The 26,764-nt window shown below is 43.6% G+C and overlaps 7 protein-coding genes across 12 annotated transcripts; 3 read left to right on the forward strand and 4 right to left on the reverse strand.

The window, feature by feature from the left end:
* The first annotated feature begins 21 nt into the window (after positions 1–21).
* On the forward strand, positions 22–11,944 carry LOC108136825 (serine/threonine-protein phosphatase 2A 56 kDa regulatory subunit gamma isoform). Of its 5 annotated transcripts, XR_005977702.1 has the most exons (10): positions 5,221–5,363; positions 5,544–6,576; positions 7,141–7,621; positions 7,892–8,088; positions 8,279–8,613; positions 8,667–8,897; positions 8,959–9,351; positions 9,492–9,735; positions 11,565–11,853; positions 11,906–11,944. XR_005977702.1 is itself a non-coding variant. In XM_017258233.2 (9 exons), exons 2-9 carry the CDS (start codon positions 2,110–2,112, stop codon positions 11,051–11,053), a joined length of 2,058 nt encoding a protein of 685 aa, XP_017113722.1. In that variant the 5' UTR covers positions 22–132; positions 1,938–2,109; the 3' UTR covers positions 11,054–11,379. The 5 variants fall into 5 exon arrangements, 4 of the variants coding, with proteins under 4 accessions (XP_017113722.1, XP_017113723.1, XP_017113718.1 ...); XM_017258233.2 differs by lacking the exons at positions 5,221–5,363; positions 5,544–6,576; positions 7,141–7,621; positions 11,565–11,853; positions 11,906–11,944 and adding exons at positions 22–132; positions 1,938–2,445; positions 3,746–3,920; positions 10,907–11,379; XM_017258234.2 differs by lacking the exons at positions 5,221–5,363; positions 5,544–6,576; positions 7,141–7,621; positions 11,565–11,853; positions 11,906–11,944 and adding exons at positions 225–454; positions 1,938–2,445; positions 3,746–3,920; positions 10,907–11,379.
* A 532-nt stretch (positions 11,945–12,476) lies between these two features.
* LOC108136824 (importin-13) lies at positions 12,477–16,806 on the reverse strand. Its single transcript, XM_017258228.2, has 8 exons — positions 16,550–16,806; positions 15,901–16,397; positions 14,953–15,634; positions 14,256–14,855; positions 13,862–14,059; positions 13,648–13,785; positions 13,029–13,588; positions 12,477–12,961 (listed from the first exon to the last, which is right to left on the reverse strand). Exons 1-8 carry the CDS (start codon positions 16,703–16,705, stop codon positions 12,877–12,879), a joined length of 2,916 nt encoding a protein of 971 aa, XP_017113717.1. The 5' UTR covers positions 16,706–16,806; the 3' UTR covers positions 12,477–12,876.
* A 558-nt stretch (positions 16,807–17,364) lies between these two features.
* LOC108136941 lies at positions 17,365–19,859 on the reverse strand. 2 transcript variants are annotated; one of them, XM_017258418.2, is made up of 3 exons: positions 19,718–19,859; positions 18,586–19,058; positions 17,365–18,367 (listed from the first exon to the last, which is right to left on the reverse strand). In XM_017258418.2, exons 1-3 carry the CDS (start codon positions 19,763–19,765, stop codon positions 17,545–17,547), a joined length of 1,344 nt encoding a protein of 447 aa, XP_017113907.1. In that variant the 5' UTR covers positions 19,766–19,859; the 3' UTR covers positions 17,365–17,544. The 2 variants fall into 2 exon arrangements, with proteins under 2 accessions (XP_017113907.1, XP_017113908.1); XM_017258419.2 differs by lacking the exon at positions 19,718–19,859 and adding an exon at positions 19,244–19,374.
* Positions 19,860–19,921: 62 nt separating this feature from the next.
* Positions 19,922–22,069, forward strand: LOC108136940 (actin-related protein 5). The gene is made up of 2 exons (XM_017258417.2): positions 19,922–20,517; positions 20,577–22,069. Exons 1-2 carry the CDS (start codon positions 20,017–20,019, stop codon positions 22,029–22,031), a joined length of 1,956 nt encoding a protein of 651 aa, XP_017113906.1. The 5' UTR covers positions 19,922–20,016; the 3' UTR covers positions 22,032–22,069.
* LOC108136942 (proteasome assembly chaperone 2) lies at positions 22,004–22,909 on the reverse strand. The gene has a single exon (XM_017258420.2). The coding sequence runs from the start codon at positions 22,810–22,812 to the stop codon at positions 22,069–22,071; it is 744 nt and encodes a 247-aa protein (XP_017113909.1). The 5' UTR covers positions 22,813–22,909; the 3' UTR covers positions 22,004–22,068.
* A 499-nt stretch (positions 22,910–23,408) lies between these two features.
* On the forward strand, positions 23,409–25,605 carry LOC108137026 (mediator of RNA polymerase II transcription subunit 17). The gene is made up of 3 exons (XM_017258524.2): positions 23,409–23,547; positions 23,609–25,367; positions 25,430–25,605. Exons 1-3 carry the CDS (start codon positions 23,459–23,461, stop codon positions 25,511–25,513), a joined length of 1,932 nt encoding a protein of 643 aa, XP_017114013.1. The 5' UTR covers positions 23,409–23,458; the 3' UTR covers positions 25,514–25,605.
* On the reverse strand, positions 25,572–26,618 carry LOC108137027. Its single transcript, XM_017258525.2, has 2 exons — positions 25,864–26,618; positions 25,572–25,803 (listed from the first exon to the last, which is right to left on the reverse strand). The coding sequence occupies exons 1-2, from the start codon at positions 26,143–26,145 to the stop codon at positions 25,669–25,671; spliced, it is 417 nt and encodes a 138-aa protein (XP_017114014.1). The 5' UTR covers positions 26,146–26,618; the 3' UTR covers positions 25,572–25,668.
* Between the last annotated feature and the right edge of the window lie 146 nt (positions 26,619–26,764).

Here is a 26,764-nt window from a genome sequence, read left to right on the forward strand (position 1 = left end):
CGCCATTTGCCTTCAGCCCTGGCAACTCTATTTTCTATTGAGCACCGACAACGTTGCGTGAATAAAACAGTTTACATAAATTACTATTTACAATAGCCCAGGCCGTTGATGTTGTGCGTTCTCAGCGAAAAGGTGAACTTGACCCCGGTGCCGATAGTCCGCCGAACAATTGGGTGTGAAATTCGCGAGCGAGCCTTGTGAAATTCGCACGCGAAAATCAAATCGCAGCGATCGAAGAAATTGCAGCGCAAAAAATTCGTAGCCTCGACGAAAATCTTAACGCGAGAGCGGTGTGAGAGTGTGTGCGAGATTGTGATACTGTGTGCGTGTGCAAGCGTTTTTGTTAGAATTCGCATTTTACGTAAAGAACAAGCTTTTATCACCAGTGAATTTGATGTTGGCGAACCTATATCGCAGCAAGGGCAAATTGAACAAGTTCTTGCAGCTTCTGGCGGTAAATTGGCAATGTAGTCCAAATATCCCCCTTAAAAAAAGTGAAATAACCCAAACCAACCTCGCCCCTTGACATTCAAAGTTTTAATCGTTTTTCCCTTATATATTTATTGTGTGTTTGGGTCTTGGAGAGAAGGAAGTGCAACTACAACATTAATTATGCCTAGTACACATTTTATTTTTACGCTCTCTCTCTGTCTATTGCTGACCCATTCCTTTGTACCCCTTCTGTGAATATGTATGAGTATTTGCTCAGTGCATTAACAATGTTTGTGTTGAAGAATGCCCATCCTTGCACCTCTAAAGAAAAAAGAAAAAAAAACACCACCCAAAAGCGCTCTTCTTCCCCCATTTTTCTTGGCATGCCTGGCAACCCTGGCAATTGGTCGACGGCCATTGCTTCGCAACTTGTTGCTCGTCCCTCGCATCTCTCTCTTTTGCTCTCTAATGTCTCGCACGCTCACTCCCGCGAGTGTTTTGGAATTTTTGTTATTTATTTCCGTTTAAGTGCAAGTTTTGTGCGAAAAAAGTGTAAAGCCGTAACATTTTTTAATAAATCCGAATCCAAAATCCACACCTCCACCTGTTGAATTGGAAGTTACAGCATTAATCGGGGAACGATGCATGAACGTGTTTGTGTTGTGGTACCGTTTAGAACCGGATTTGCTATGCTAGAGACTAGACTTCTTTTGGGACTTCTTGTGACAACTTTGGTTCTCCGATTCGAAGCGGTTTTCCGCCATTAAGGCAATTCCAATTGGAAAGCGCGCAGCTAGAGATTCTCAAAGGTTGCTCCGTTTCTCATTGGTACTGCGTTTACAGTAGCGGTTAACATGATAGAAGCACTGGCATGCTCTTAAAAAATAAAACAAAAATATATTTTTAAATATTTTCCGAAACGTCTGAATCTCTGAATATTCTGAATATTCAGCAGAAATATATCAAAATTCGGTCAACTGTTCCAAAAAAATTCAACTTACTGAAATTTCAGCAGTTCAGCAACTCATTGGCTGCTGAAAATTTTCAGCATATTTCTGCTGAATTTTCAGAAATTTAGAGATTCAGACGTTTTGGGAATACCCAAAAAATATATAATTGAAAAGTAGTAGAAACTTTAAAATTATTATCTTACCAATTTTCGATTTGGACTAAATTAAAATTTTTTAACCTCTATATCGAAAATTATTCAGTAATTCAAGGTATACGTTTTCATGAACATAAAAAACAATCTATACACATTCAGCTAACCTAATCTCTAAAAAAAAAATATATTGGAATTTACAACTTGATTTTGTCATAGATAAAGAAAAAATGGAAGATTGTTCGAATTTTTAATAATAGTTAATTTAAGTAGGTTCCTCTATATTTGTAATAATAATGTATGTGTGTGAGTTTGAGTGTGTTTTTTGGGCTTTAATTGCATGGTGTTGTTATTTTTCTTTTAGTTATTGCTATGTTAATTTCTTTCTTTCGACACTCCACAGTGCAAATATAATTTTCAGATAACAATCAATTGAGAGCGGTCCAGCGCCCGGCTGTTGTATTTGTTTGTTTGTCCGGTTGTTTACGTTTTTTCGTTTTCTTGCTGGTTTTCATTGGTTTTTTCTTCGAAAAAAAAGAGCACATCCAAAGAGCCAAAAGAACCGATTGCGTATTATGGATAACGAGGCGTTAGAACCAACAACAAAAAGCAGTACGTCGCAAGCGGCGCCAGCAGCAGAAACAACAACAGCAACGGTAGGAGGAGCAGTCGGAACAACAACAACAAACACAGTTTCAGCGGCAGAATCAAAAAACGAAACGGCCTCAAACAACAACAGTAGCAGCAGCAGCAACAACATAGTCATACCGGCATCTGCCACTAACGGTATCAAAGAGAGTAACAGTAACTTAAGTACAACAACAACAGCAACAGTTGGAGCAGCAACAACAACCACAACGGCGACCATACCAATTGTGGTGACCAGCGGCGGTGTTCCACTCAGTAGTGAGGTGAGTAGAGTTGTGCCAAAACACCTTACACCCACCACACTACCACTTTCTCTATCTCTCTCTTTCACCTATTACCTTACGCATGTGAACTGTTATTTTGGCGTAAACCTTAGAGTAATGCTTAATCGTACATTGTCGTAGTGTGTGTATGTAATTAGTACTCTATAAAAAGCACTACACTTCCTTAACTTTATCTAATCTTATCAGTGCAAATGATGTGTGTTATTATCACCCCTCTCCTTTGCAAGTTAGATTGACCAACACCAATTAGATTCTCAGTGTTGCCAATTGTGAAGTGAGTGTGTGTCATTTGGATAACGAATCGAATCAGAAATCTATACAAAGTACTTGACAAGCCAAACAGCACTTTGCCATGTTCGCCGATTCTAATTAAACAATTTTTTTTGAGAAGATTTATTTTCAATATATCAATACATGTTTAAGCCACAACTTTCAGTGGCACAAAACTCAAGTTTTGAAAAAATATCCGTTTCCGATATTTTTTTTTAAGAATATTTAAGATTTTATTGTATTTGTGATTTTAGACGAAAATGTTTTACATTTAATTTTACAGAAGTCAAAAATAGAAACCACTTCTCACTAATTAACTAAAGTGTTAATGATAACGATAATGGAGTATTATTTAGTGTTTTTTAAAGTAGATTGAAACTCGTTTTTATTTTAAATTGTAAGATTTTTGTTTTTGGGAAGCCTTTTAGAATTTAAGTTACAATGTTAAGCTAAAATAGATTTTTTTTAGACTTTCTCCAAAATGTGGGACTGTTTGACCTTTTGTGACTATTGGAAAAGTTTTAAAATCAACGTCCCCACTTCCAATATAATAATAATACAATAGGGCAAACACTGCTTTTCAAATTGCCAAAGAGAAACTTATATTCTACTGGAAAATATATATGCAAAAGCTGAGATTGTGACACCACCTTATCCTTGGTAGATGCCAGCAATATAATCCCATTTGTGTATGGAAAAGCCTACCGAACTCCAAGCACCCTCCCCTAGTGCACATCTCTATGTTTGGCATTACTAAACTCAGACCAAAAAACACCCACAGGCAACCCGTCTTAGGCGTCAAGGATTCGCCCAGTCCAAGGTAAAAGCGATCGCCGAAATGGCAACGAAGGACTCCTTTCGATCTGCTCTGATTTTGCAAGTGCTACGTTTTGAGTATGCTTTGTCAAACATATATTGCTTTGCATTCGTTGTTCTTTTCCAATTACTAAATATGATCTAAACTTTGGAAAGAGTTGACAATGAAAATTTAAACTTTCCGCATTTGCAGGCTAACAAAGACAAGGACAGCACACCACCGCGGGATGCACCGCCGCCCACACCGATCACCAAGGGCCTGAACCTCACCGGAACACCGCTCGTTCGCAAGGAAAAACGCCAGACCAGCGCTAGATACAATGCGTCGAAGAACTGCGAACTGACGGCCCTTAGTCCTCTGAACGAGAGTGAGTACCCCTAAATAATATTACTTATTACATCATATGTAACATATGTATAAGGCCTAGTTTAGTTACTCGTAAGCCTGCAGATCATTTTTGTGGGTCTTTCGGTAGCATACGTTTCAGGGCGATTCAATAGGTAGGAAATTTCATAACTGGTTGACTTGACGGATAGCTTTAAGTAATAAAGAATTCTTTGTCTTTTAGCGCCACCTTATTTTAGGTAAATTTAATAATTCCAAGAAAAGAGAGCTTAAAAAAAAGATTTTAGTAATGTGTTGTGAAAGAGACAATGGTTCTGATAAATGGAATCAATAAGTGTTACAGGTTAAATTATGATTTTACAATTTTGTTGAATTCAGCAAAGAAAAAAACAGAATTTAACGGAAAAATGCTGTAAAAATGATTTTCTGGTAGTAGAAGGCACGTATATATGTATATAAAATTACATGTTGAAATTGGTAAATTTCCGTTGCTATAACTCCCGATTTACAAGAATCGTTCTATAAAATAAAACAGATCTGCAAGTTTGTTGAGTATACGGTTGGCAAGCCGATCCTGAAGCTTTTTTAACTTGCGCTTGCTTATTGATTTTCGCTCAGCTGTTGTAATTTTGTATTATTTGTTGATCACGTACGCGAAAGTTAAAGGTCAAGGGAGTGTCGTCTGATTAAGTGGGTGGCAACACTGACGCACGGCCCACTTACACACCCGCAACCTCAGCCACATCATTTACACCTCTCTTAATGGCACATTCTCCTTGTCCGGAACTTCAACACATGCGCTCTCTTCGCAGCCTCTCTGTAACACAGAAAGAAACAACTTATTTTATACATTTTGCAGTAGATTAACAATGATGTCGAACATTTCATTTGATATTATACATTTTTTGGATCCCGCGGGTCTAGACCCTGGTCTTTTTTGTTACGAAAAGATAATACCAGATTTATTGAACTCAAAGTAAATACATCTAGACCATTATTGGACATTTTAAAAATTATATAATAAATTATAATATATACCTAAATCTATATGCACATTTTAATTAAATTTTGAGTTTTTTTTCCGTGTTCTATTAGTGTCATCGACTAAAGTGTTACTCACTTACCTTTAGCTAATTGCTTGGGAGGTTTTGACTCACAAATCGAATAAAATCGTCTAGCTTGTTCAATATTATTATTGTTTTAGGTTTTATTGTTTTTTCTGGCTCTCTGCTACTAAACCGCTCTCCCAATCACTCAACCACCCAAACTCTCTCTCTATTTCTCTCAGTTCTGTTCTCTCGATATCGATTTTTCCGATTGGCGCAGCAGTCGAAGTAACAAAAAGGAACCGTTTCAAAGTCCGTGCAACGTCGAGAGCCCCAAAAACTTTAATATTAGTTGAAAATATTTCTTTTCCTTGTTAATTGCTCTCCTCTGCTATTCCCATATTTTTCACCTTTGAATAGTAAGTTTTCATAAATAATTGAAGCCATATTTTCGGTAAAAGTATCCTTTTAAGCAGAGACATTGTCACTCATTTTCATTTCCATTTACAATGCATTTCATTTCATTTTGTTCACCCATTAAGGCATAATCGCATTTGGCATTAATCCAAACCATTATCTATATTGCAATTCCATTACAGATTCTATAGTTTCATGCTTAGCGTGCCCAAATTGAGTTTCTTGTGTAGTGTTTCCCATGAGTTGTTGTTGGTCGGCGGGGGCGGCTGAAAAAAAGGCGTTTCGTATTAAGATTAAAATCAAGTGCCATTTGAACCAAGTGCCGGCACTAATGAGATGGTATTCGGTGCTATGTTGCTGACGGGCAACGGGATCAAAGGTCCCAAACAGCAGCAACATCAGCAAGATCAGCAAAATCATCAAAATCAGCAGGAGCAGCAGCCACAGGAGCAAACGAAACCGGCGGCCACTAGGTCCTCTAGCAAGGAGCAGGATCAGCAGCCCATTGCCGCCGGATATTATGCCCTCGGTATTCGCATACCAAAATCGCCATCGTTTCACAGCGGCCTAGATCAGTTGGCCGACGACGAGTTGGAGGATCAGGCTCTGGATCGGAATCAGCAGGGTTCAGAGCAGCAGCAAGCCAGCAGCAGGTTTAAGTTCAGCAGCGTGGAGGAGCTCAAGGCCAAGTTCGAGGGGCGTAAAACGCCCCTCTCGCCGCCTGAGGCAGGAGCCGGCTCAGGAGTACCCACCACCACCACATCCTCCTCACCCTCGTCCTCGTCCACCAGCTCCAATTCCTCGGCCTCGGCGCTGTCCTCACTCTCCCAGGCGGCCTCATCCTCTCTAGCCTCGGCGGCGGCCAATTCCTCGGCCTCTTCTTCGGCAGCCACGTACGGCGGTGGTGCTAATTCGGCGGCAGCGGCTCTGATTGCCTCCTCGCCATTTGGATCGCAGTCCTCCACTTCCTCGTTGTCGCTATCCTCGAATGCCGGCATGTCGAAAAACGCTGCATCAGGATCAGGAGCTTTGGGTAGCTCAACGACAGTAGGTCCTACTTCAAGTGGCGGCAACTCGCTTGTGTCCACTTTGGCGCAACACTTTTCGGCAGCCACCTCCGCCGCAGCATCGGCGGCAGTCGCTGCAGCATCCTCCTCATCAGCTTCCTCATCCACCGCCTCCAACAACCCAGCCAGCTCCATCACCGCCAGCAAGGTTTGCAGCTTGGTATTCTCCACACACACACACACACCCAGCGAACCCAACACCCAATGAACCCACAATCCGCCAAACATTACCACCACATCCGCACCTTTAATCACTTACCACAGATATTAAACTATCTTATAATCTTTTCACTGACTGAAATAGCTGGGATAGATCAAATCAGAGTACAATTATTTTGAACAGAGGTATCTTGATATTTAAACGTTGAACAACAAAACAAACAAAATTTAACAATTAATTTAATAAAAAGTTCTTTGAATATTACATCTTGTAAGCTTAAAAAAACTTTGTTTGCTTTACTAAATATTAGCCATTTATCAAACTTAACTAAAGAGCAACCTACTTAAAATTCTAATATTTAAAAACAAACTAAACTTTATTAAAAGCAGTTTTTTAGGTTTTTAAAAAAGCTGCGTTGTTAAAGCTTATCCAGTCAGTATGAAGAAATAATATATTAAAACCACACATTATCTCCACCCCAATTAAACGAACCGAATGTTGATAAACCAAAAAACTACTCTACTCTCATTTCATCGCGACCTCATCCTCTAGTCACCTGTGAGTGCGGCCGCGGCCATAAAGAGCATACTGAATGCCACCAAGAGTGTGGGAACCAGTGCTGCGGCCAACTCCTCCTCATCATCCTCATCCTCCACAACGGTGGTGTCGACGACCGCTGCCGTCGTCGCCCTCGCTTCCACCGCCAGCGAGATGCCCGCAGAGGAGCTGCGTCCGTCGGTGGCCCAGAATCTGGTGGGCGGCATGAGCATCTCACTGGGGATTGGCCAGCGCAATGGCAGTGCTGCACCCGCGTCATCGGCAGTGGTGGCCACATCGAGCGCCACCCTGGTGGTAACCACATCCAGCCTAAGCATCCGCCAGAACGGCGACATAGTCGTAGGCCATCCTAGTCTCCAGGCCTCGCCCCAGACGCTGCAACAGCTGACGGGCAGTCCAGGAAGGGCGCGCGACCGGAATCTGTTCTACTCGCCACCCACCGCTTCGGTTGCCCTGGCGCTGCCTGCACTGCGAGGTTGCTATCCCAATTGGCCCCGGGCCAAAGGCTATGGGGATTTAGCCACCGCAACCCCCATTGCCCTTGGGCTTGAGGTCCTTCAACTACTTGATCCATTCTGATCTCCATTAATTTCGGTTTTTAGTTTCGCTTGCCTGCTTTTGTTGGTCGTTTAGTAGTTGTACGTTTCATTTATTTTAAATTATGATCAATTTTATATGGTTTATTGTATTATATCTCTCCTAGTAAACCTTAAAAATAATACAATTTCAATTTATATTCCCTCAGAGACGGCCACTACTGAACGGGAGGAGCTGTTCATACAGAAGATCCGACAATGCTGCACACTATTCGACTTCTCCGAGCCGCTCAGCGACCTCAAATGGAAGGAAGTGAAGCGTGCGGCCCTTCACGAAATGGTCGATTTCCTCACCAACCAAAATGGCGTAATCACCGAAATTATTTACCCGGAGGCGATCAATATGGTTAGCCCACATTTGTATCACTTGTCTTAATTGCTTCCCCTGACTAAAAGCTTTTAATTTTAATTTCACAACTCACTTTTAAAGTTATTAGGAAGCTCTAATTTTCTTAAGTAACAACATAAACATTTAAAACATTTTTCAAAGAAACCACCAACTAATTAAAAGATTTTTTTATTTATGCTTTTACCAGTTTGCTGTCAACCTTTTCCGAACGCTGCCGCCATCGTCCAATCCGAATGGCGCCGAATTCGATCCGGAGGAAGATGAGCCCACGCTGGAATCTTCCTGGCCACACCTGCAACTTGTCTACGAGCTGTTCTTGCGGTTCTTGGAGTCGCCGGACTTCCAACCAAATATGGCTAAACGTTTCATCGACCATCAATTTGTATTACAACTATTGGATTTATTCGATTCCGAGGATCCACGTGAACGTGATTTCCTAAAGACTGTTTTACATCGTATCTATGGAAAATTTTTGGGCTTGAGAGCATTTATTAGGAAGCAAATCAACAATGTCTTTTACAGGTTACAATGCTTTTAAAATTTACAAACCAAATCTAACTGGTTATATCGTTTAGATTTATTTATGAAACGGAGCATCATAATGGCATAGCCGAATTGTTGGAAATTCTGGGCAGCATTATTAATGGCTTTGCTCTACCGCTGAAAGAGGAGCATAAACAATTTTTACTTAAGGTATTGCTGCCATTGCATAAAGCCAAGAGCCTCTCGGTCTACCATCCGCAGCTCACCTACTGCGTGGTGCAGTTCCTGGAAAAGGATCCTAGTTTATCGGAGGCTGTCATCAAGTGAGTAGAATCCTTTACAGCTTATATATTATATTTTTATAATTTAATAACATTTTTGCAGAAGTCTACTTAAATTTTGGCCGAAGACGCACAGTCCCAAGGAGGTGATGTTTTTGAACGAACTGGAGGAGCTGCTAGACGTCATCGAGCCGGCTGAATTCCAGAAGGTTATGGTGCCACTTTTCCGCCAGATAGCCAAGTGCGTTTCCTCGCCGCATTTCCAGGTGGCCGAGCGGGCATTGTACTACTGGAATAACGAGTACATTATGTCGCTGATAGCGGACAATTCGGCGGTGATATTACCCATCATGTTCCCAGCGCTGAATCGTAACTCAAAGACGCATTGGAACAAGACCATCCATGGTCTAATCTACAATGCACTCAAGTTGTTCATGGAAATGGACCAGCGGCTTTTCGATGAGTGCAGCAAGAACTACAAACAGGAGAAACAGCTGTAAGTGAAACAAGTTAAACGTGGGCTTACACCATAATTATATTCTTATGTTTAGCTTTTTCTCAAATTGAGTTCACAAATCAGTTTTTAATTCACTGGAAACAAGTACCTAATTAACTTTTGCTTTGCCTGTATTTCAGGGAGCGTGAGAAGCTGTCGCAAAGGGAGGAACTTTGGCAGAAGGTGGAAAGCTTGGCCAAGACTAACCCGGAATGGACTACGGCGCGCCGCTTTAATGACTGCCTGCCGCTCAGCGAAAGCCGGGCCCTGTACGATCAATATAGTGAGAATTGCGAACTAGCCTACGATCAGAGCGAGCAGCAGGTGCGCCAGCCGCCACCTTCGCTGCCGCCCCAGAAACAGGCGCTCCAGGAGCCCCGAGAGGTGAGACAGGCACTTGCCACACTAACCACACTAAACAACTACTAATCCGCCACGTGTAATCTTGGCGTCCGCTGTGAGCTGTGCCCAGCTAAGGCCCACTTTGGTTCAACTCTAATTCTAATCGAACGAATGTCTGTTAAAATAATCACACTCATGTCATTAAAAAAAAATACATACTTGTATATCTTTTAACTTTGTCTATTTATTTATTTGTTATTTGGTTATCTCACTGTCTGCCAACCTAAACAAACCCATTAATCCACCCACGACACAAAAACTATCTTTATCAGTGTCTAACAATCGGCTTGCACTTTTGGTTGAGCGCAGTGGTTCACCTCATATGAAATTGGGCGGAATCCATATTTAAATAGTTTTACTGATACTTTGCATCATCTGAAAACTCATTTGTGTTTTTTTCCTTATGAGAGAATGTTTCTCTTCTCTCAATTTCGTTTAGGTATTTGATTTATAATCACTTTAAAATAATAAACATTTAATTTTTTTTTGTACATTTGAGAATGTTCTCTAATGCTGAATAAGGGTTAAATTTTCTAATTTTTTTTTTCTAAAATATTCACATTGTATCTCCGATTGGATTAATATTTTTTGAAGTCTGATTACTTTATCAAATTTAGTTATTGCAGGGGTATTGAAATTAAAATACAAATTTTAAAACATCAAATCAGCTTAATTAATTTTAAAATCTTTTGCTATTTGGTTTGCTCTTCACATTATATCCTTTGTTTATAGAAAAGTTTGGAAAGTTACACTTTTTTGCCCCTTAACTATAAACTTATTATTATTTTGTCAAAACCAAAAATAACTTGTTCTATTTATTTTTACTGGCATTTGTAACAATACATCCTTTAATATAGTCTAAACATGTAATAATTTTGTTAACAACTCAACATTCAAAACCAAGCACTCCTAAACACACTCGATCTCAAGGGGACTTTGTAATCTTAGTCTAACTCCGATTAGCTGACGTACATTCCGTAGTCGTGTTGTCCAAGTGGACCTCCACCAAGTTTCAATCTAAGTCCGCACTACATATCGTAACTTAAATCATCCCGCACCACAGTGTAACTTCACCAATCCAATGTGTGTTGCGATGCATTTGTCAGTAAGCGGGCCCATTTTCTATTGCCAAACCCATTCCCGTTCCACACAGATTCGGGGCGAGCGGAACAAGGACAAGCCGCTGCTGCGCCGGAAGTCGGATCTGCCCTCGGATAGTGGGACCGTTAAGGCGCTCATCGAGCACAAGCGCACGGATGAGTACCTCTCCACGCCGCCGCCGGATGGAAACAACTACTAGGAATGGTCTGGTCAACCGAGGCCAACAATATTATGTCTTTGAGGCCCGAGGCTTTGAGGAGATAGTCCACAAAATACCCAAATACACCCACACTCCAAAACTTAGGCCAGAAAGCATATAAACCACAACCCCAGAGAAGAAGGATAGGATCAGCAGAACTAGAACAAACAATATCAAATTTAAGCGATATCGTCGCATTTGCATTTTGGGGCTTAGTGGGGGCGTGGCAACGATTGCAGTTTGCAACACAATTTCTTTATATAAACATACAAAATACTTATCTATAATGAACATGCATAGTACCAATAAAGATCTAAAATCCCGAACGAGATCGCTTATATATTATTTTGTTACTTTTTACAACGCATGCCACAAAAAGTAGCCCTGAATGAGTTTATTCTATTTTAGTTTTGCTTTTTGCATGCTACGCTACTGGTTAAGCTACAGCTTTATCGATTCGAACAGATATGCAATAATTTTTGGTATCCTAATTATGCTCTTACCATTTCAGTAAACACGTGAAAATAAAATTGTACAGTTGAATTTGAATTGTCTAACTTAAGGCGTAGGCGTTTACCACCTTGATTGAGTATATCCCTCGACTTCTGCCACATACTTCGACATAGCTATATGATCACCACACCATACATGCATACACAAACTTACTATATATGTTTAACTACTCCACAACTAAAATTTACAAATATTATATGCTATTTTAGCTTAGCAGTTAGCAGCTTACCTATAAATATTTATAAAAAACAAAAACAATTATCACCCAGAAGGACAGATTATTTGTGGTATGTATGTACATGTGTGTATTTTTGTATGTATTACATATTATATATATAGAAATATATGTGGGGACAACTGTATTCCTAAAGATCGGCATTGGATTAGCGGTTTTTTTGTTTCGAAGCCAGTGGATGAGGTGTCGTAAGATCATGGAGAACGTGAAGAAATCCAGATTGTGCCAATTTCTAGGCCCTAACCACAGTTAAAACCTCGGAGGAGAATATATATTTATAAGCATCCTTCTATCTTCACCGATCCTCAAATCATTCACAACAACAGACTTGGACTTTGCTGGTCGTAGCATCTATTTCAACATAATAATATAAATATATATATTTAATATTGGATCCGTGTCAACCACTTGTTTGGGTCTATAGTCATTACCGGGTCCGTTAGACAAGGAATTATGCAGATATTATCAGCTAATCTAGATAAAGACGACGAAGCAAATCAAAAGTTTTGCTACCACTACCAAGTGTTGTACACGCCAAGAAAACGAAAGGCTTCAGTTTAGCTATAGACACAAATATATATTATATAAAGAGATGTATTTACATATTTTTGGCATTATAGATACATACACAATGTGGAAAATTGCAAAACAATAAATATGTGGAAAGGTAAAGGGAAAGTAATTCTTAGAAAGGCAGATTTTTTCATACAGGAAACGGTGAAAATCAAACTTTTCAGTAAAAGAATTATATATATATAAAAAAAACTACAAAATATTTACTAAAAGTGAAAACAATAAATAAATGAGTTATACACCCTTTAAAAAAATATATATGCAAATTGTAAATGGAGCATGTAATTTTGTAAAATTATAAATAAACGTTTATCAAGTCGAGAGCTAAGCAGTTTTTTCCAAAATAGAGAAAAAAACTAATTAAACCTATGCCTGGTGGCAAAACCTAAGACTGAGGAACATTTACAGAGCTGTCTAATTACAAATTAATTACAAATACAAAAACTAGATAAGAATCCGGATGGATAGAGATGTGATTTGGCCACTTATTGCTTAGTTTCATTCACTGGAACTTCTCGGTGAGTCCTCGCGTCTTAATGGCCATCTCAGATAGATGCTGTTGCAATAATCTCTTGTTGACCTTTTCCCTTTGGATTAAAAGGCAAACATTTAGATAGAAAGAGATCGATTTGAAAGTATTAAAGCCACACTCACTTGACTATTAGAGCTGTGTAACGCGTTTTATCCACGTCGGTTATAAGCTGGGTGGGGAAATTGGGGGTTGCCATTAGGGATTTCATCCAAACGGCCATTTCAGCGGGATATTTTTTGTTCAAAGCCAGAAGGATGTCTGCAAACTTGTCCACCTGGGATCGCGGCGTTAGATACCCTACGCACATCATCGTCGTGTATAGGGTCCGTTCGCCGGTGGCCAAGATGACTTCTGTGACGTGGGGATGGTTGCGCGATTGCATCACAAAGTGGGTGAGAAACTGGATGCTGTTCCGGATGGCTCCACTCTCCGGCAAAGTCATGCCTCGCTGGGCGTAAAAGACGAGTCGATCGTAAGCCAACGTCTTGTCCTCCAAGACCTGCGGAATTTTCTTCACGATCTGCGACAGACAGCCGAAGAAGGTTTCCATCGTGTCCGAAATGTTGGAGAAGTTCTGCTCGGGAGTGCTCTCAAAAAGCTTAAAGCTGTGCTGGATGAACTCCCTCAAAAGCTGCTGCATCAGCGGATTGCAGCCCTCGTCCTTGAAGAACATGACAATGGCCTGGAATAAGCGATATTTTAAAGTCTCAAGCCATTTTGTTTTCAACTACAAAATCTCACCGTCTTCGATATCTCTAGAGTAGGTGCACAGCATCGCGTCTGGAAGCTGGCCACAATGAAGAGGCACAGATCCTGCAGCATTGGCTGGAAACTGCTCCTCAAATTCATAATCGCATGCTTCATGGCGCTGCAAGCGGCCTAAAATTATAATTCGAAAACGATCAAGTTATTCCTTTGTGTTTTTGTACATAAAATTGAGGGTTGGTTCTCCTACCTCAAGGACATCGATCTCCTCCACCCACATCTCAGCGATTCTTTTAAAGATTGGCATTGTTCGTTGCATGACGAGGAGAACCGGCTGCACAATGGGCAGTGCCTTAGTCTCATCATCCACATCCGTGTTTAGCGAAGAGAAGAGGGTGGAGATCATATTAAGCCGGAAAATTGTGCGAATCCGAGCAGCGGGAGTTTTCTGAAAATATTGAACAAAATTAACAATTTAAAATATTAATTGTGGCCTCATAATTCTCAAATTAAGGAAACAAATAATGATTGCAGTCTAAGCTAAAATAGTTGATTTGCAATAAATGCTGCAGTTGCTTGAATTCATGCCGAATCAAATCAAAATAAATAATTTACAATTCCTTGCAGACATTATATTTACTCACCGACTCTGCTTGGCAAATGGTCTGAAGCTCCTCGAAGCAGGGACTGACAATGATGTCCAAATACTTGGGTATCTCTTCCGGCTGCAACAGGCTCATTAGCTTTCCAATGCTGAACATCAGCCGCACCGAGTCCGAGTTCTTCATGCGACCAGTGTTCAGAGAGGCATGGCAAGCGTTGAGGAGCGGATCCGCATATGGTTTGAGCTGTAGTTGACAGTCCCGGCATAATTCTTTTAGGCCGAGCGTGGCCTGTGCCGACATCGAGGAATTCAGCCCGCGCACCAGCAAGTTGATGGCTGGCGGAATGTACGCGGGGTTCTCCATCAGCCAATTGCAATAGGATCCAACTGTCTCCAGAGCTGTGCCCAATAGCTTGACATTGAGCTTCTCGTACGGAATCTCGGCCAGCACACGCATTAGTCTCGGTATCTGCCGCGATTCCTCGCCGCCGAAGTGCTCGGCCACCGACTGGAAGGAGTAGATGCAGGCCTCCAGTTTTGTCCAGTGTGTGGGGTGTCGTTGCAGATCGGCAATAGCCTCGTCCAGCATGGCGGCTAGGATCTCCAGGATATAGTCATTCAGTACATCGTAGCAGTACATCTAAGGGAACAAGGTACAAGTTTTAGTTTTCCATAATAAACGTTGAAACAATATGAATACTCCTTTGTTGGTTTTGAAAAGAGCAATAACCACTTACAAAGGTATCGGATATATCCTGCCTATAGCATCTAAAGCACTCTAAATCGTCCGAGCTCCATTTGGCCAATGATTTTTCGTCTGGCTGTTCCGACTTCCGCACCAGAATCCTGGTGAGATGGGCGTACAACGGTTTGATATACTCCCAGCACTTGTGCTTTTGCTCATCGTTCTGCATTGCAAACACCTCGTCCTGCAGCATGTACCAAAATGCCAGGGCCATGGTGCTGCAGGACTCCTCCACGGGATAGATGCCCGGCTTGTCGGTGCAGTGCAGAATCTCCTGCACGATGCGATGTACCAGTACGGATAGTTCCGGGTCCGAGGATGTGATCCCGCTCAGCAGCAGCGTCGAGTGTCGCTCCACGGATGACACAAACAGCATGTAGATGTGCACGATTATGTCCTCATTGTCGTTCTCCCGCTTCCACTCCGTCTTCGTAATGTCAGACAACGAGTCGAGAAACATCTTTATTAGGACAAACGCCGTCTTTGGGTAGTTGTGGCAGTCCGGCTGGATGATAATGTTCACCATCGCCTTCAGACACGACTCGGCCAGCTCGTTCTCATCGGCAGTCATGCAACCATCGCCGGCGTGAATGCAGGGCCAGTAGCACTTGTGGACCACTTCCAGGAGCACGGCCGTAATGGTAACGCAGCCCTCAATTGTATAGCCAATGTTTCTGCAGGAGATACCGGGAAACAATTAGAACATTTTTTAAAACAATATCTATATCAAAATATTACTGGGAATGATTACGTATAAAGTACATTTAAAAGGATGTTTTTAAGTTACTGGACACTATCTGTCCCGATTTAATCGTCAAACATTATTCTAGGAATACTTATTACCAATAGCTGTCTGTTTACGGTTAGACAGATTACCCATAGTGCTGATAATCAATATTATTCTACTATCTGCCCAGAAAGCCAACTGGTTGCCACTTACTTGATCCAGGTGCCCACGCACTTGACGGCCCTGTTCATGCTGCTGTAGGTCTCGGCGTCCCAGACGCGGTTCATCTGAAGCTTTAGGTACCGCTCGACGGTCTGGAGGACCAGTGGCACCCGCTTGGCGATCTCGGCACGCAGCGTCACCCGCTTGACGGAGGTATGGATGACCTGGGCCTCCTCGGGAATGGCCGTCAGCACCTCCAACATGATCCACAGCTGGACATCGGCGCTGACATTGGGCATACGCTGGTTCTGGAACGTGTTGATCACCTCCTCAATGGCGCCGGGCCAATCGCCGAGCATGTGGACTATGTAGGCGCCCAGCGAGATGCACAGTCGATTCAGGACGATCTTTGGCCCGCCGGCGAAGCGGACGATGGACTCGAGGATCTTCTGCTTCAGCTCCTCGCGATTCTCGGGCGGCACCTCGTGCCAGTGCTTCATTAGCTTGGAGTGCAGGGTGATGGCGCCGAAGAACTGCACCTCCTGGCTCTGTGAGGGCGGATGGGTTGGTATTGGTTGGTGGGTGATTGCACGGGTTGCATGGAATGCATGGTATGCAAGGGTGGGAGGTAGAGGTAGGTGCATGAGTATACATATCCGGCAATTGATGCATTGATGCGCAGGTCCTGCGGGGTACTCACCTTGCCGAGCTGCATTAGCTGCCAGGAAAACTGCCAGGCCTGCGGACTGGCCTCCGCGTCCGTGAGCCATTCGTGGGTGATCGCCTGGTTCTGCGAGTTGGAGCGGTAGAAGGAGACGACGGCCTCCTCCAGGCGCACTATGTCGATGGCTTCCATGTGAAGTGGCTGCTGCTGCTGCTGCCGAAAGGCAGGCTCCTATCCGTTAATCCTCGGGTGGTGGTTTTCTTCGCTGCTGCCTGTGGCACTGGTTCTGCAAGTGTGACCGTTGCATGCAGTCTTACTTTATACCGCCAAAAAGTGCATACGGTCACTTCGTTTTACCATTTTCGCGCGCTTTTACCACACAAAGATTAACCCTTTACATGACATAAGCATTGGTGTTAACGATTTCTTTTTTTTTTTTGTATAATATACAAAAAATTAAATTATACAACTCGTTTGTTTTTCTCTTTTTAGATTTTTTAAACTTTTATTATGTAATGAGGATTTTAACGGTATGTTGAAAATATGCATCGAGGCATAAAAAGGGTTAAACTACCTTTCCAACCGCAAAATCCGTAAGGATCCAAAAATTATTAAATTTATTTTTGACTTACCAGCATTATTTATTCATAAATTATAAACAATTTTGACCTTTGAAACAGATCTTGTGTTAAAGCCAACATTTGGATTATACATATGTATCTATCAATGTTTTGGGAAAAAATATTTTGTTTGAGTTCCGTTAAGTTGAAAATCTGTATCGCAAAATATTACAATCCATTTAAAAAAGCACTCTTGACGAATTTGATATTACTCCAAAAAAATTTTAATTTACTTGCAAATGATTTTTATTTACAATTGGCTCCAGAATTGCGCAATTCACACGGACTTTTTCAAATAATTACTCTTATACATATAAATTTTGAACAATGTTTTAAAATTTTGTTTTCACTTAGGGACGAATCGCACCGATTTTAAAGTTTTTCGAAAGGAGACTACTAATTCCGAAAGAACTAACGTTCAAACTCAAACTTAAGACGCCAAAAACAGTACTTTAGTTTGTAGCATTGGTTTTCTATAATTTCCTTGCTCTCCTCGTCGATATAAAGTTCAATAAGTTCATTATCGCACAACGCGGACACTGCCATTTCGTTGTAATCCTCCTGGCAGGGATCGAGAAGAGTACGCCCGACTACGGTCCATTTGTGTGTGACAAGGCTGCAGTTCTGCAACTCTAGCAAATTAAATATCGAACTCAAGGGCTTGCCAGGAACGAGCAACGGAAGGACAAACGTACACCTTTTCAGAGAAAAGAACTTGATAAAAGGAACGCACGTATGTGGCGGGCAGACGCCTTCAACAGCACCAATGACCCAGTCGACAGTATCGTCATCTTCGCAAACGATCAAAAGGTTCGCACAAAACTTCGACACTGATGTGCAATCACTGAAGCGCAGGTCCTTCACACCACAGTGTTCGAACAGTTTGAAGAAATGTTGCATCAGAGCATCGTGGTCCACGCTTTCGGCGCTTTTATCATCGTTGCTGATTACCACACCGTATCGACGGTTTTCCGGCTTGGTGCGCGCGTAAGGCGGCCGGGTATCTGCCCTCTCGCAATTCGACCGACTGCAGCAGTTTTTCTTCTTGATCCTGCATTCAGGATTTTCCTCATCGTCGCAATCTAAATCATCCTCTTCTGTAGTAGTGGAAGGTTCTTTTTTGCACCTAGCGAACGTATGAAGCTTCGAACCTAAAATGGCAGATACCTTTCCATCCGGATTACTGGTTTGCGCAACTACTTTGACCACATTAGGAGACGGTGAGCTCCTTATCCTGTAGATACAATTAATAAAAGTATTGACAATTTTAAGCAAACTCGTTATTCTTTTTCTATCTTTGGATTAAAGACGCCCTAGCTAAAGCCATTTTACGTAAAGAAATGAAGATTTAAAATATATTTTTTTACCCAAGCTTAAATTATGAAGCGGTTCGGTTAACAATGTAAATTGAATACACTGTATTTCAATATATTTCAGATAAACAGAACATACCTTTTCGATTCTTCATCTGAACGTTTGGCTTCCCTCTTACGTCCCGCTGAACTTGAGCTCGTACTGGCCGATGCAAAACTTGTGTTAGTCTTGTCCGATGCACTAGATATTGTCGAATCCTGAGAGTCCGATAATTCACAGAACTGTGGCAGACGGTCGACTGGTAATAACATCGAATCCTGTGGCCTGTTCAGGAAATTTAACTGGCTGTCTCCCTCGGCGCGATTGTAGAACTGCAGAAAAGCTATGAACGCGTTGCCGTTCAGGAGGGAAAACGCTGATCCGTTAATTTTTACCGCCGAATCTTGTGGCTCCTTGGCTCTCAACAATTTGGAAAGATCTTCCTCGTTATCAAGATTCCTGGAGATGGTTTTGATCTCAAGACGGCTTACAGGAAGCCCGACCAAAACCCCAAGTTGCTGTTTTAAATCTAAAACCTTAGCAGTTTCTTCGATTTCAAACATTTCGGGCTTCTGCAGAATATAAAAATTACAAAGTTTTAAGTATTTAAAAAAAGGAAATAGACAACCAATACTTAAGTCTGGAATATACGAATATAACTATGTATGTACTCAAATACATAAGAACGGCTTAAAATTTTACGAAGACAATTTTTTGCTAAAATACGAAGAGTAATTTTTCTGTAACAGACTCATACCTGGCACGAGTATTCCTCAAAATCCAATTTCACCTTGACAAACATTTTGTTCTATGCAAAAACTAAAGCCTTTTAATAAAATGATAATTTAAACGTAAAACGTTTTACAGCTTCAACGCGTTTATGTGCTTTCCTTAACCGTAAAACAAAAGCTAATAGTTTTTACAGTAAGGCCGGCATTTTAAAACACTGGGTTTGACGTATTTGTTTACGAATCTTTAATAGAAAGAAAACGGAAAATTACCGCTTTTTATATAGAAATGAAATTAAGTAATTTATTGGTACCAACTGAAAACCTTTGGATCTAAAATAAAAATATGTACATATATCAAGTTTTCACTCTTGCAAAAAAACACTATTCTGTTGTCCAACCAATTACAAGATAACCATAATATAGTTACAAATACGGACCGCCAACAGGTAAGACAGAATTGTTGCACATGATAAAAATCCTTAAAAGACTTACATACATACCTGGCTCTGGACTTCCTCAGAATCAACCTTTATGACTGCTACAAACATTGTTACGTTTCGAGGTATCTCAATTTTAAGTTTTTACAAAATTAGTTTTATATAGAAAAAACTTGTATGTCCAATTTATTACCAAGCTGCCGTATAAAAACAAATTCGATAGAGGTAGAACTCAACCGCTTTGACTTGACAGTAGGGCTAAGGCATTGTACAACACTGGATTTGCGCGTTTGTTTACGAATCATTGTGTGAGGCGAAACGAAGTGTTTGCCGCCGAAAAACTAATAAAATAATTCATTGAAATGGTGGATAGACGTGTCCTGGTGATCGACAACGGATCCTACGAGTGCCGCGTGGGCTGGAGCGACTCCAGGGAACCAGACTTGCGTTTCCGCAATGTGCTGACCAAGCCGCGCAAGGATCGCAAGAAGGAGGCTTTGCAACAGGGCTCCTCCGAAGGCTCACAACCGGCAGCTGTAGAGGCACCTGCCGAAATCCAGGTGGGCAACGACATCACCAACATCGAGGCGGTACGCGCCCATCTGAAGAGCCCCTTCGAGCGGAACGTGATAACCAACTGGAATCATCAGGAGCAGATCTTCGACTACATATTCACAAAGATGGGTTTTGAGGGGCAGGATAAGATCGATCATCCGATTATCCTTACAGAGGCCCTGGCCAATCCGAACTTTTGCCGCCAGCAGATGAGCGAACTGCTCTTCGAGTGTTACGGTATCCCGTCTGTATCCTATGGAATTGATGCTCTGTACAGCTGGGAACACTATCAGCAGAAGCGGCAGAAGGTTGTCTATAGATTTAACTGATAATTAACATGTTTATATACCAAGTTATCCATCCCCAGATAGCAGATGCTCTGATCATTTCCTTTGGCTATAGCACGACTCATGTGATTCCCGTGCTCGGAGGCAAGTTGCAGATGGAGCACGTGCGTCGTCTGAATGTAGGTGGCTATCACATCATAACCTATCTTTTCCGGCTCATGCAAATGAAGTATCCCGTGCATCTGAATGCCATTACCATCAGTCGAATGGAGAAACTGGTCCATGAGCACTGTCACATTGCCGTTGACTACAGGGAAGAGCTGGTTAAGTGGGCCCAGATGGACTACTACGAAGAGCACATCATGAAGATCCAGCTGCCGTACAATGCGGTAACCGCAACCAATGCTCTGCTCACTGCCGAACAAAAGCAAGAGAAACGCAGGGAGCTGGCCCACCGACTGCTGGAAATCAAGAACCGTCGCGAACGTGAAAAGTTGCGAGAGGATGAGCAGCAGTTGTTTGTCTACAACAAGCTGCGGCAACTGTATGAGCAGCAGAAGCTGGAGAAGTTTGAGCGTGCCCTGCAGCAGCAACAGATCGGTACGCTGGAGGACTTGGATTCCCTTATTGCTACCATAAACTTGCGCATCAAACGTGCCCAGGACAGGGCACAGAGTGCTCCGCGTCCCAGCAAGCAACAGGAGAAGCTGGACAAGATGCCAAAGCCCCCAGAGGGCGTGTCCCAGGCGGACTGGCTGGCCGAGCTACATGGCAAGCGACAGGAACTACTCGGACGTAAGCAGGCCCGCCAACAGCAACGATCCGAACAGGCCAAGCGTCATACTCATGCCGCCCAGCAGCGGATGCGCATCATCTCGTCGCTGGCCAAGAGCGAGAAGCGGCGCAAGGCCAACGGCGAGGAGGAGGATGATGGCTTTGGGATGAACGACAACGACTGGGACGTGTACAAACGGATAAATCGCTACAACGATGACAGCGATTCCGATGCGGATAACGAGCAGTTGTTGGAGTTCGAGAAGATCCTAAATCACTATGACGCCAACTTCGATGATGGCAACTCCAATGCCCAGGCCCAGAGTGCCGCCGAGAACTACCAGCTGCACTTTGGCGTGGAGGACATCCGCGTGCCGGAGATCCTATTCCAGCCCAGCATGATTGGCTGCCCGGAGGCGGGTCTATCGGAACTAATAGCGTTCGTGCTAAAGCTCTTTACCACCGAGGAGCAGCAGCGCCTGGTGGAGCACGTCTACCTGACCGGTGGGTGTGCCCAGTTTAGGGGCCTCAAAGATCGCCTGGCCAAGGAGATGCTGGAGATGCGTCCGTTCCAGTCAAAGTTTTCAATCTACGAGTCGGACGAACCCACTCTAAGCGCCTGGCTGGGCGCATGTGTGCATGCGGAAGAGCCTAACTTCGGCCAGTCGCTGACCACGCGTCAGGATCACCAGGAGCACGGCAGCGAGTTTTTCCGGGAGCACAGGGCTAGCAATCTCTTTTATCCTACACCAAAAGATTAACATTTATTTGAAACCATCATGAAATATATATAGACGCTTAAAACAGTAGTTCCGTTACATCGTTGCCGAAAAGCAGGTTCCAGGACTTGGGCACCGTGAGCTTAAAACTACCGTCGCCGCCATTGCGCAGCTGGAGGAAATCCTCGCAAAGCTCGTTCAATTCTCTGACAATCAGAGAAGCGTCCGTGGAGTTGTCGCCCTCGAGCAGATATCGGAAGAGCAGCATTACGGGCACCTTCTGCTCGTCAAAAGACTTAAAGAGCTGGAGCGCATTGCCGCCGCCATAGATGGCCTCACCCTTGTGTTCCTTCCACTTGATCAGCTCCTGGTTTCCCAGTTGGGCGGCATGAGCCTCCTTAAAGTTGTCGCTGGCGCGGTAAGCCCACGGCGACTCCTCAATCACACGTTTCTCGAAGCCGAAGCTGCCACTTAGAATGACCACACGGCGGGCGCCCTTGAGCAGCTCCACCAGTTCCCTCTGGAAACTGGCTGTGTGGCGGGCGACCCATGGAGCTCGAAACTGGACCACCAGAAGTTTGTCCTCAGAGCCCTCGTACAGCTCGCAGGAAGAGACCTTCTCGTTGGGCTCGTGCTGGTAGGCAGAGGGTCCGTACACTGGAATCAGGGCCGGATGGGTCAGGGACCCTATCCGGCGGAGTTGCTTTGAGGCGATCAACAGGTCGCAAGCCAGCTGCGCCGCATTTCCCACGCAGATGCTCGGTATGATCACCGTGTGCTCTGCCAAATGCAGTTTGGAGAGCTTGTCCTTTAGGAACAACATAACTAGGAGGATTGGGATTGGAAACCGAAATAAGTCGGGGAAGTCAAGTCAAAAATATGAAAGTAATGATTTAGTGTTGTAAAGTGGCGCGGTCTGCTCTGTGCTTGTCCGATTGATGACAGGTGGCAGCACTGCCCAGAGGCACAGTGGGGAGAGATAAAAACAGCCAAAAGTAAAACTCAAGCAAATCTTACTTTTATCAATTTTATATGGGAATTTTAGTAGAAGAAACTTTTGCAGTCGGCCGACTTTTTAAGTAAAGGATATATGAATACATGAGCGTAGCCAAGCTGCTTTAAAAAATGTTATGCTTCATACAAAAAAATAATAATAACTTTAATTGTCTCATAAATTTTTCTCAAAAAATAAAACTAACTTTAATCTGAAAAAGTTTTGAAATGACATGCTGTTTTAAATAACCTCATTTTCCCTTTCAATTAAACTTAATTTTTTTTTTTAATTTTTAAAGTCCTAAAATAATAATAACCGATGTTTGCCTAGTACTATAATTACTAAATTTGATTTTTCTTTTGCACTAGTCTAAACAAATATATCGGATTGCGCTATCGATAGCCGGCTGCAGACGTTGACCAACACTACCTCTTGGTTTGCGTTGGTTGCAAATGTTTTGTTTTCCTGCTTTAAAATGTCAAATTCCGTAAATATATCAGTGGAAACGACTTGCGAGAACCAGATTCGTGAGATTGGCTACGATGGCACCGAGCTTTATCAACCGTAAGTGTTCTTAGTAGGCAGCAAGCCCCTTATTCCAAAAGTTATTGGTTTGTGCTTTTAGGCCTCCGACATTATCCGAAAGTTTGGCAAAATGTGCGGCTCGCATAGACTTCAGCAAGACATCGCTGGACGACCTGAAGAAGGAGGAGAAGACGGCGGCGGCGGCCTCGGAAGACGACAAGGACGCCACTCAGTTCCAGGAGAGCCTGTGGCCGTGGGACGCGGTGCGGAACAAGCTTAAGGATGCCCTCACAGAGATCTGTGTCCTGTCCGATGTGATCTCCGTGGCCAAGGATAAGCGTTACCTGGTTCTGGATCCCCTGCTAGAGGAAGCTGACGACACCAAGCCAATTGTCCAAGTCTACAGCCGCAAGAAGGCCATCTCGCAGGCGGCCCAGGTCCTCTTGGGTGGAGCTGAACGGCTGCGGAATGCCCACAGTGAACAACGAAGTCGGAATGTCTCGGATTTCCACATAGAACTGCTGCGACTGCGGCAGAACTGGCGCCTAAAGAAGGTGTCAAATGCGATCATAGGGGACCTAAGCTACCGCACTGCGGGCTCTAAGTTTGGCATGAGCGGTACCTTTGAGGTGACCAAGGCGGAGGAGGCCGCGGATGAAGACGCCCCCAGTTCGTCCAACAACAGCAGCAGCAGCACCTCCGGCAACAACGGGATGCAACTGAAAGCCAGCTCCGCTTTGCGGGTGATTGTCCCAGCGGAATTACAGGGCGTGGCCTACATTAAGGTGATCACACAGAAGGACCAAGAGGACTTGTGCACCGCCCAGGTGAACCTGATGGGCCATGGACCCAATATAACCGCACAGACTGGTGTTTGGCAAAAGACCCTGGAGTTCGCCCAGAACGTACTCTTTTGCAAGGAGCTCTTTGCCCAGTTGGCTCGCGAGGCCATCCAACTGCAGGCACCCATACCACATGTGGTCATTGGTAATCAGATTCGTGCCACCCTGCTGCCCAACATACAATTGATTATCTCCCTGTGCCACTCTACCACCTTCGACTCCAGCCAGCCGGCGCCAATCAACGATCATGACCATGTTTTGGAGCACTCGCTGCATCAGTTGTTGCGTGAGGTGCACTACAAGAACTCGCATCACCCATTTCCACATCCGGCCAGTGCTCCGCTGGGACCCACAAAGAAACGCATGTTGGCCGGTCCAATGGCTGCGGATCGAGAGACGCTGCTGGACATGACCAAGTCGCAGACCATACTGGAGCAGATTATCGCACAGGCGCAGCATATATTTATGCGCAAGCGGACGCAGTACGTCCTCGACACGCTGGCAAGGGATGTGAAGGACCCGCAAATTGTGTCGCACTGGAACGCCATGAACAGTCCCACCATGTCGTGTGTGAAGATCAATATTGTGACGCACGGATATGACGCCATCGGGCGCACCTCTCTGGTGATCCATGTTAAGGAGCGCTCTCTAAAGTGTATTTGTAGAGATGGACGCGTTATGCGGCTGTCCTACGAACCGCAAGAATTGCGCGACCTGATCCTCTGCCAGATCAACTCCCATCAGATATCCTGCCTCATCAGTTTGGCCCGCTGCATGGCCTGGACGGTGCTCTCGAACAGCAATCACTTGGGCATCGGAAAAGTAGAGCCATTGGGCAATGCCAGCTCCTGCCTGCTGGCCTCTCCAAATAGCGATCGCATGATCGCCGTTCAAATCCGCTGCGATCCCCAGATCGATGTTAAGGTCTATATAGCGAGAAGCCCTAGGCAGGACTTCTTTCCCAGTCCCCTGGTACCGGAGAAACTGTGGGAGAATCTGGGTGGCAATTTTAAAGAGGTGGGTCCTTCCTTAATAACTAAACCAGATCTGAATAAATTTTATATTTTCTTTCCTTCCAGGTGAGATTCGACAAAATCGAGGGCAAGAGCTTCCTCAACAAAATGGAATTTCTAATGGCTTCACTGACCAGCAACTCGTCATGAACTCGCCCTAACCCCTCTCCATTAGGTTATAAATCGATTAAGAACTCTGTATTAGGGATTATTTAAAGTATAAAGAGTTTTAATTAGTTCTACATTCATGTTGTATGCTCATCGATCTACTATTTTAAGGATTCGTGACTTGAGGTGCTTTCAGTTCAATGCATCAGGCTGTAGCTGACATTGTTTTTCCACAGGCGTGTTTGATAGTTGTGTGTTTCCGGCGACATGTTGCGCTGCTGAATAATGGTGAAGGTGTCCTCCAGACTGACCACATTGGCCCGATTGGTACTCTGCGAGGAAACGATTAGCGATGTACGGACATGGCTTACAGACTGCCAAACCGGACTCACCCAGCGTTCCAAATCGCAGAAGCTGATGCTGTAGTTCTGTCCGCGTGGCTGAAGTGTCAGCACCTCCATCTGATCGCCCAATGGCTGGGCCAGGCGCAGATAGAGTCCTCGATTGGTGGAGAACAGAACGGGCACTCGCTTTGCTGGCGCGGATCCTGCTCCCGTTCCGACACCCGGAATTTGTCTGTACGTAGGGCAGTGGTTCAGCGTGGATATCGCCTCCTCCGGCAAGTGGCCATCGCTCCCGCCTCTGACCCCTCCCACTGTCCGCATCAGGCCCATGCAAGTGTAGAAACAGGCCGCCACCTTGCTGCATTTATAAAATTAATGGCCTCGCTCGATTTCCTAATTTTTATTTCCAGCGGACGACATGAGCAGTTCGCTATGCTTGCAGTGCTCCAACCTATCGATTTTGTGTAGAGTCAAGCGCAACCCCAACACGGTCCGAGTGTCCAGCGAGTGTGTATTAGCCATCTCAATTTGTATGGGTCAAATTGAACGGCCGGTTGCCCCGACAACAAATTCCTCACCCGTTTGCTTTCCGGAATGGCCGGTGGTGTCCATTCATTAGCCATGTGCGTGAGCCCGACCAATTGTCTCGGCCAGAAGCACAGCCAGGCCAGATAGCCGGACACACACGCTTACTGCAAAATTGTTCAATTAATGCCAGCGGGAACTAAAATCTTTTTGATGTATGCCATCAGGAGATCGAGTCCAAATGATGGTGCTGCGATTGCAAATAACAAGACTATTATCTACCAGATGGTAGATTTACTTTTCTAAAAATAGCCTAACCGAGCTAATCTTTAAAATGGATATCTATAAAAAATGTATTATTGAAACGATAGTCTAAATTATCCAGTTTTGATAACCTAAATCCCACACATATCTATAAATAACA

This window comes from Drosophila elegans, unplaced genomic scaffold (genome assembly GCF_018152505.1).
Source record: "Drosophila elegans isolate 14027-0461.03 unplaced genomic scaffold, ASM1815250v1 contig_476, whole genome shotgun sequence".
Lineage (NCBI taxonomy): Eukaryota > Metazoa > Arthropoda > Insecta > Diptera > Drosophilidae > Drosophila > Drosophila elegans.

Coding starts and splice junctions, on each gene's coding strand:
- LOC108136825 (XM_017258229.2), top strand. CDS start 5,698: ATGGTATTCGGTGCTATGTTGCTGACGGGCAACGGGATCAAAGGTCCC. Junction 8,089..8,278: donor ACCCGGAGGCGATCAATATG/GTTAGCCCACAT, acceptor TGCTTTTACCAG/TTTGCTGTCAACCTTTTCCG. Junction 9,352..9,491: donor TACAAACAGGAGAAACAGCT/GTAAGTGAAACA, acceptor CCTGTATTTCAG/GGAGCGTGAGAAGCTGTCGC.
- LOC108136824 (XM_017258228.2), bottom strand. CDS start 16,705: ATGGAAGCCATCGACATAGTGCGCCTGGAGGAGGCCGTCGTCTCCTTC. Junction 16,398..16,549: donor AGCTAATGCAGCTCGGCAAG/GTGAGTACCCCG, acceptor CCGCCCTCACAG/AGCCAGGAGGTGCAGTTCTT. Junction 14,060..14,255: donor CCATTTGCCAAGCAGAGTCG/GTGAGTAAATAT, acceptor CAATATTTTCAG/AAAACTCCCGCTGCTCGGAT.
- LOC108136941 (XM_017258418.2), bottom strand. CDS start 19,765: ATGTTTGTAGCAGTCATAAAGGTTGATTCTGAGGAAGTCCAGAGCCAG. Junction 19,059..19,717: donor CTGAGGAAGTCCAGAGCCAG/GTATGTATGTAA, acceptor TATATTCTGCAG/AAGCCCGAAATGTTTGAAAT. Junction 18,368..18,585: donor TCAGATGAAGAATCGAAAAG/GTATGTTCTGTT, acceptor TTGTATCTACAG/GATAAGGAGCTCACCGTCTC.
- LOC108136940 (XM_017258417.2), top strand. CDS start 20,017: ATGGTGGATAGACGTGTCCTGGTGATCGACAACGGATCCTACGAGTGC. Junction 20,518..20,576: donor ATCAGCAGAAGCGGCAGAAG/GTTGTCTATAGA, acceptor ATCCATCCCCAG/ATAGCAGATGCTCTGATCAT.
- LOC108136942 (XM_017258420.2), bottom strand. CDS start 22,812: ATGTTGTTCCTAAAGGACAAGCTCTCCAAACTGCATTTGGCAGAGCAC.
- LOC108137026 (XM_017258524.2), top strand. CDS start 23,459: ATGTCAAATTCCGTAAATATATCAGTGGAAACGACTTGCGAGAACCAG. Junction 23,548..23,608: donor GGCACCGAGCTTTATCAACC/GTAAGTGTTCTT, acceptor TTGTGCTTTTAG/GCCTCCGACATTATCCGAAA. Junction 25,368..25,429: donor TGGGTGGCAATTTTAAAGAG/GTGGGTCCTTCC, acceptor CTTTCCTTCCAG/GTGAGATTCGACAAAATCGA.
- LOC108137027 (XM_017258525.2), bottom strand. CDS start 26,145: ATGGGCCTGATGCGGACAGTGGGAGGGGTCAGAGGCGGGAGCGATGGC. Junction 25,804..25,863: donor TCTGCGATTTGGAACGCTGG/GTGAGTCCGGTT, acceptor GTTTCCTCGCAG/AGTACCAATCGGGCCAATGT.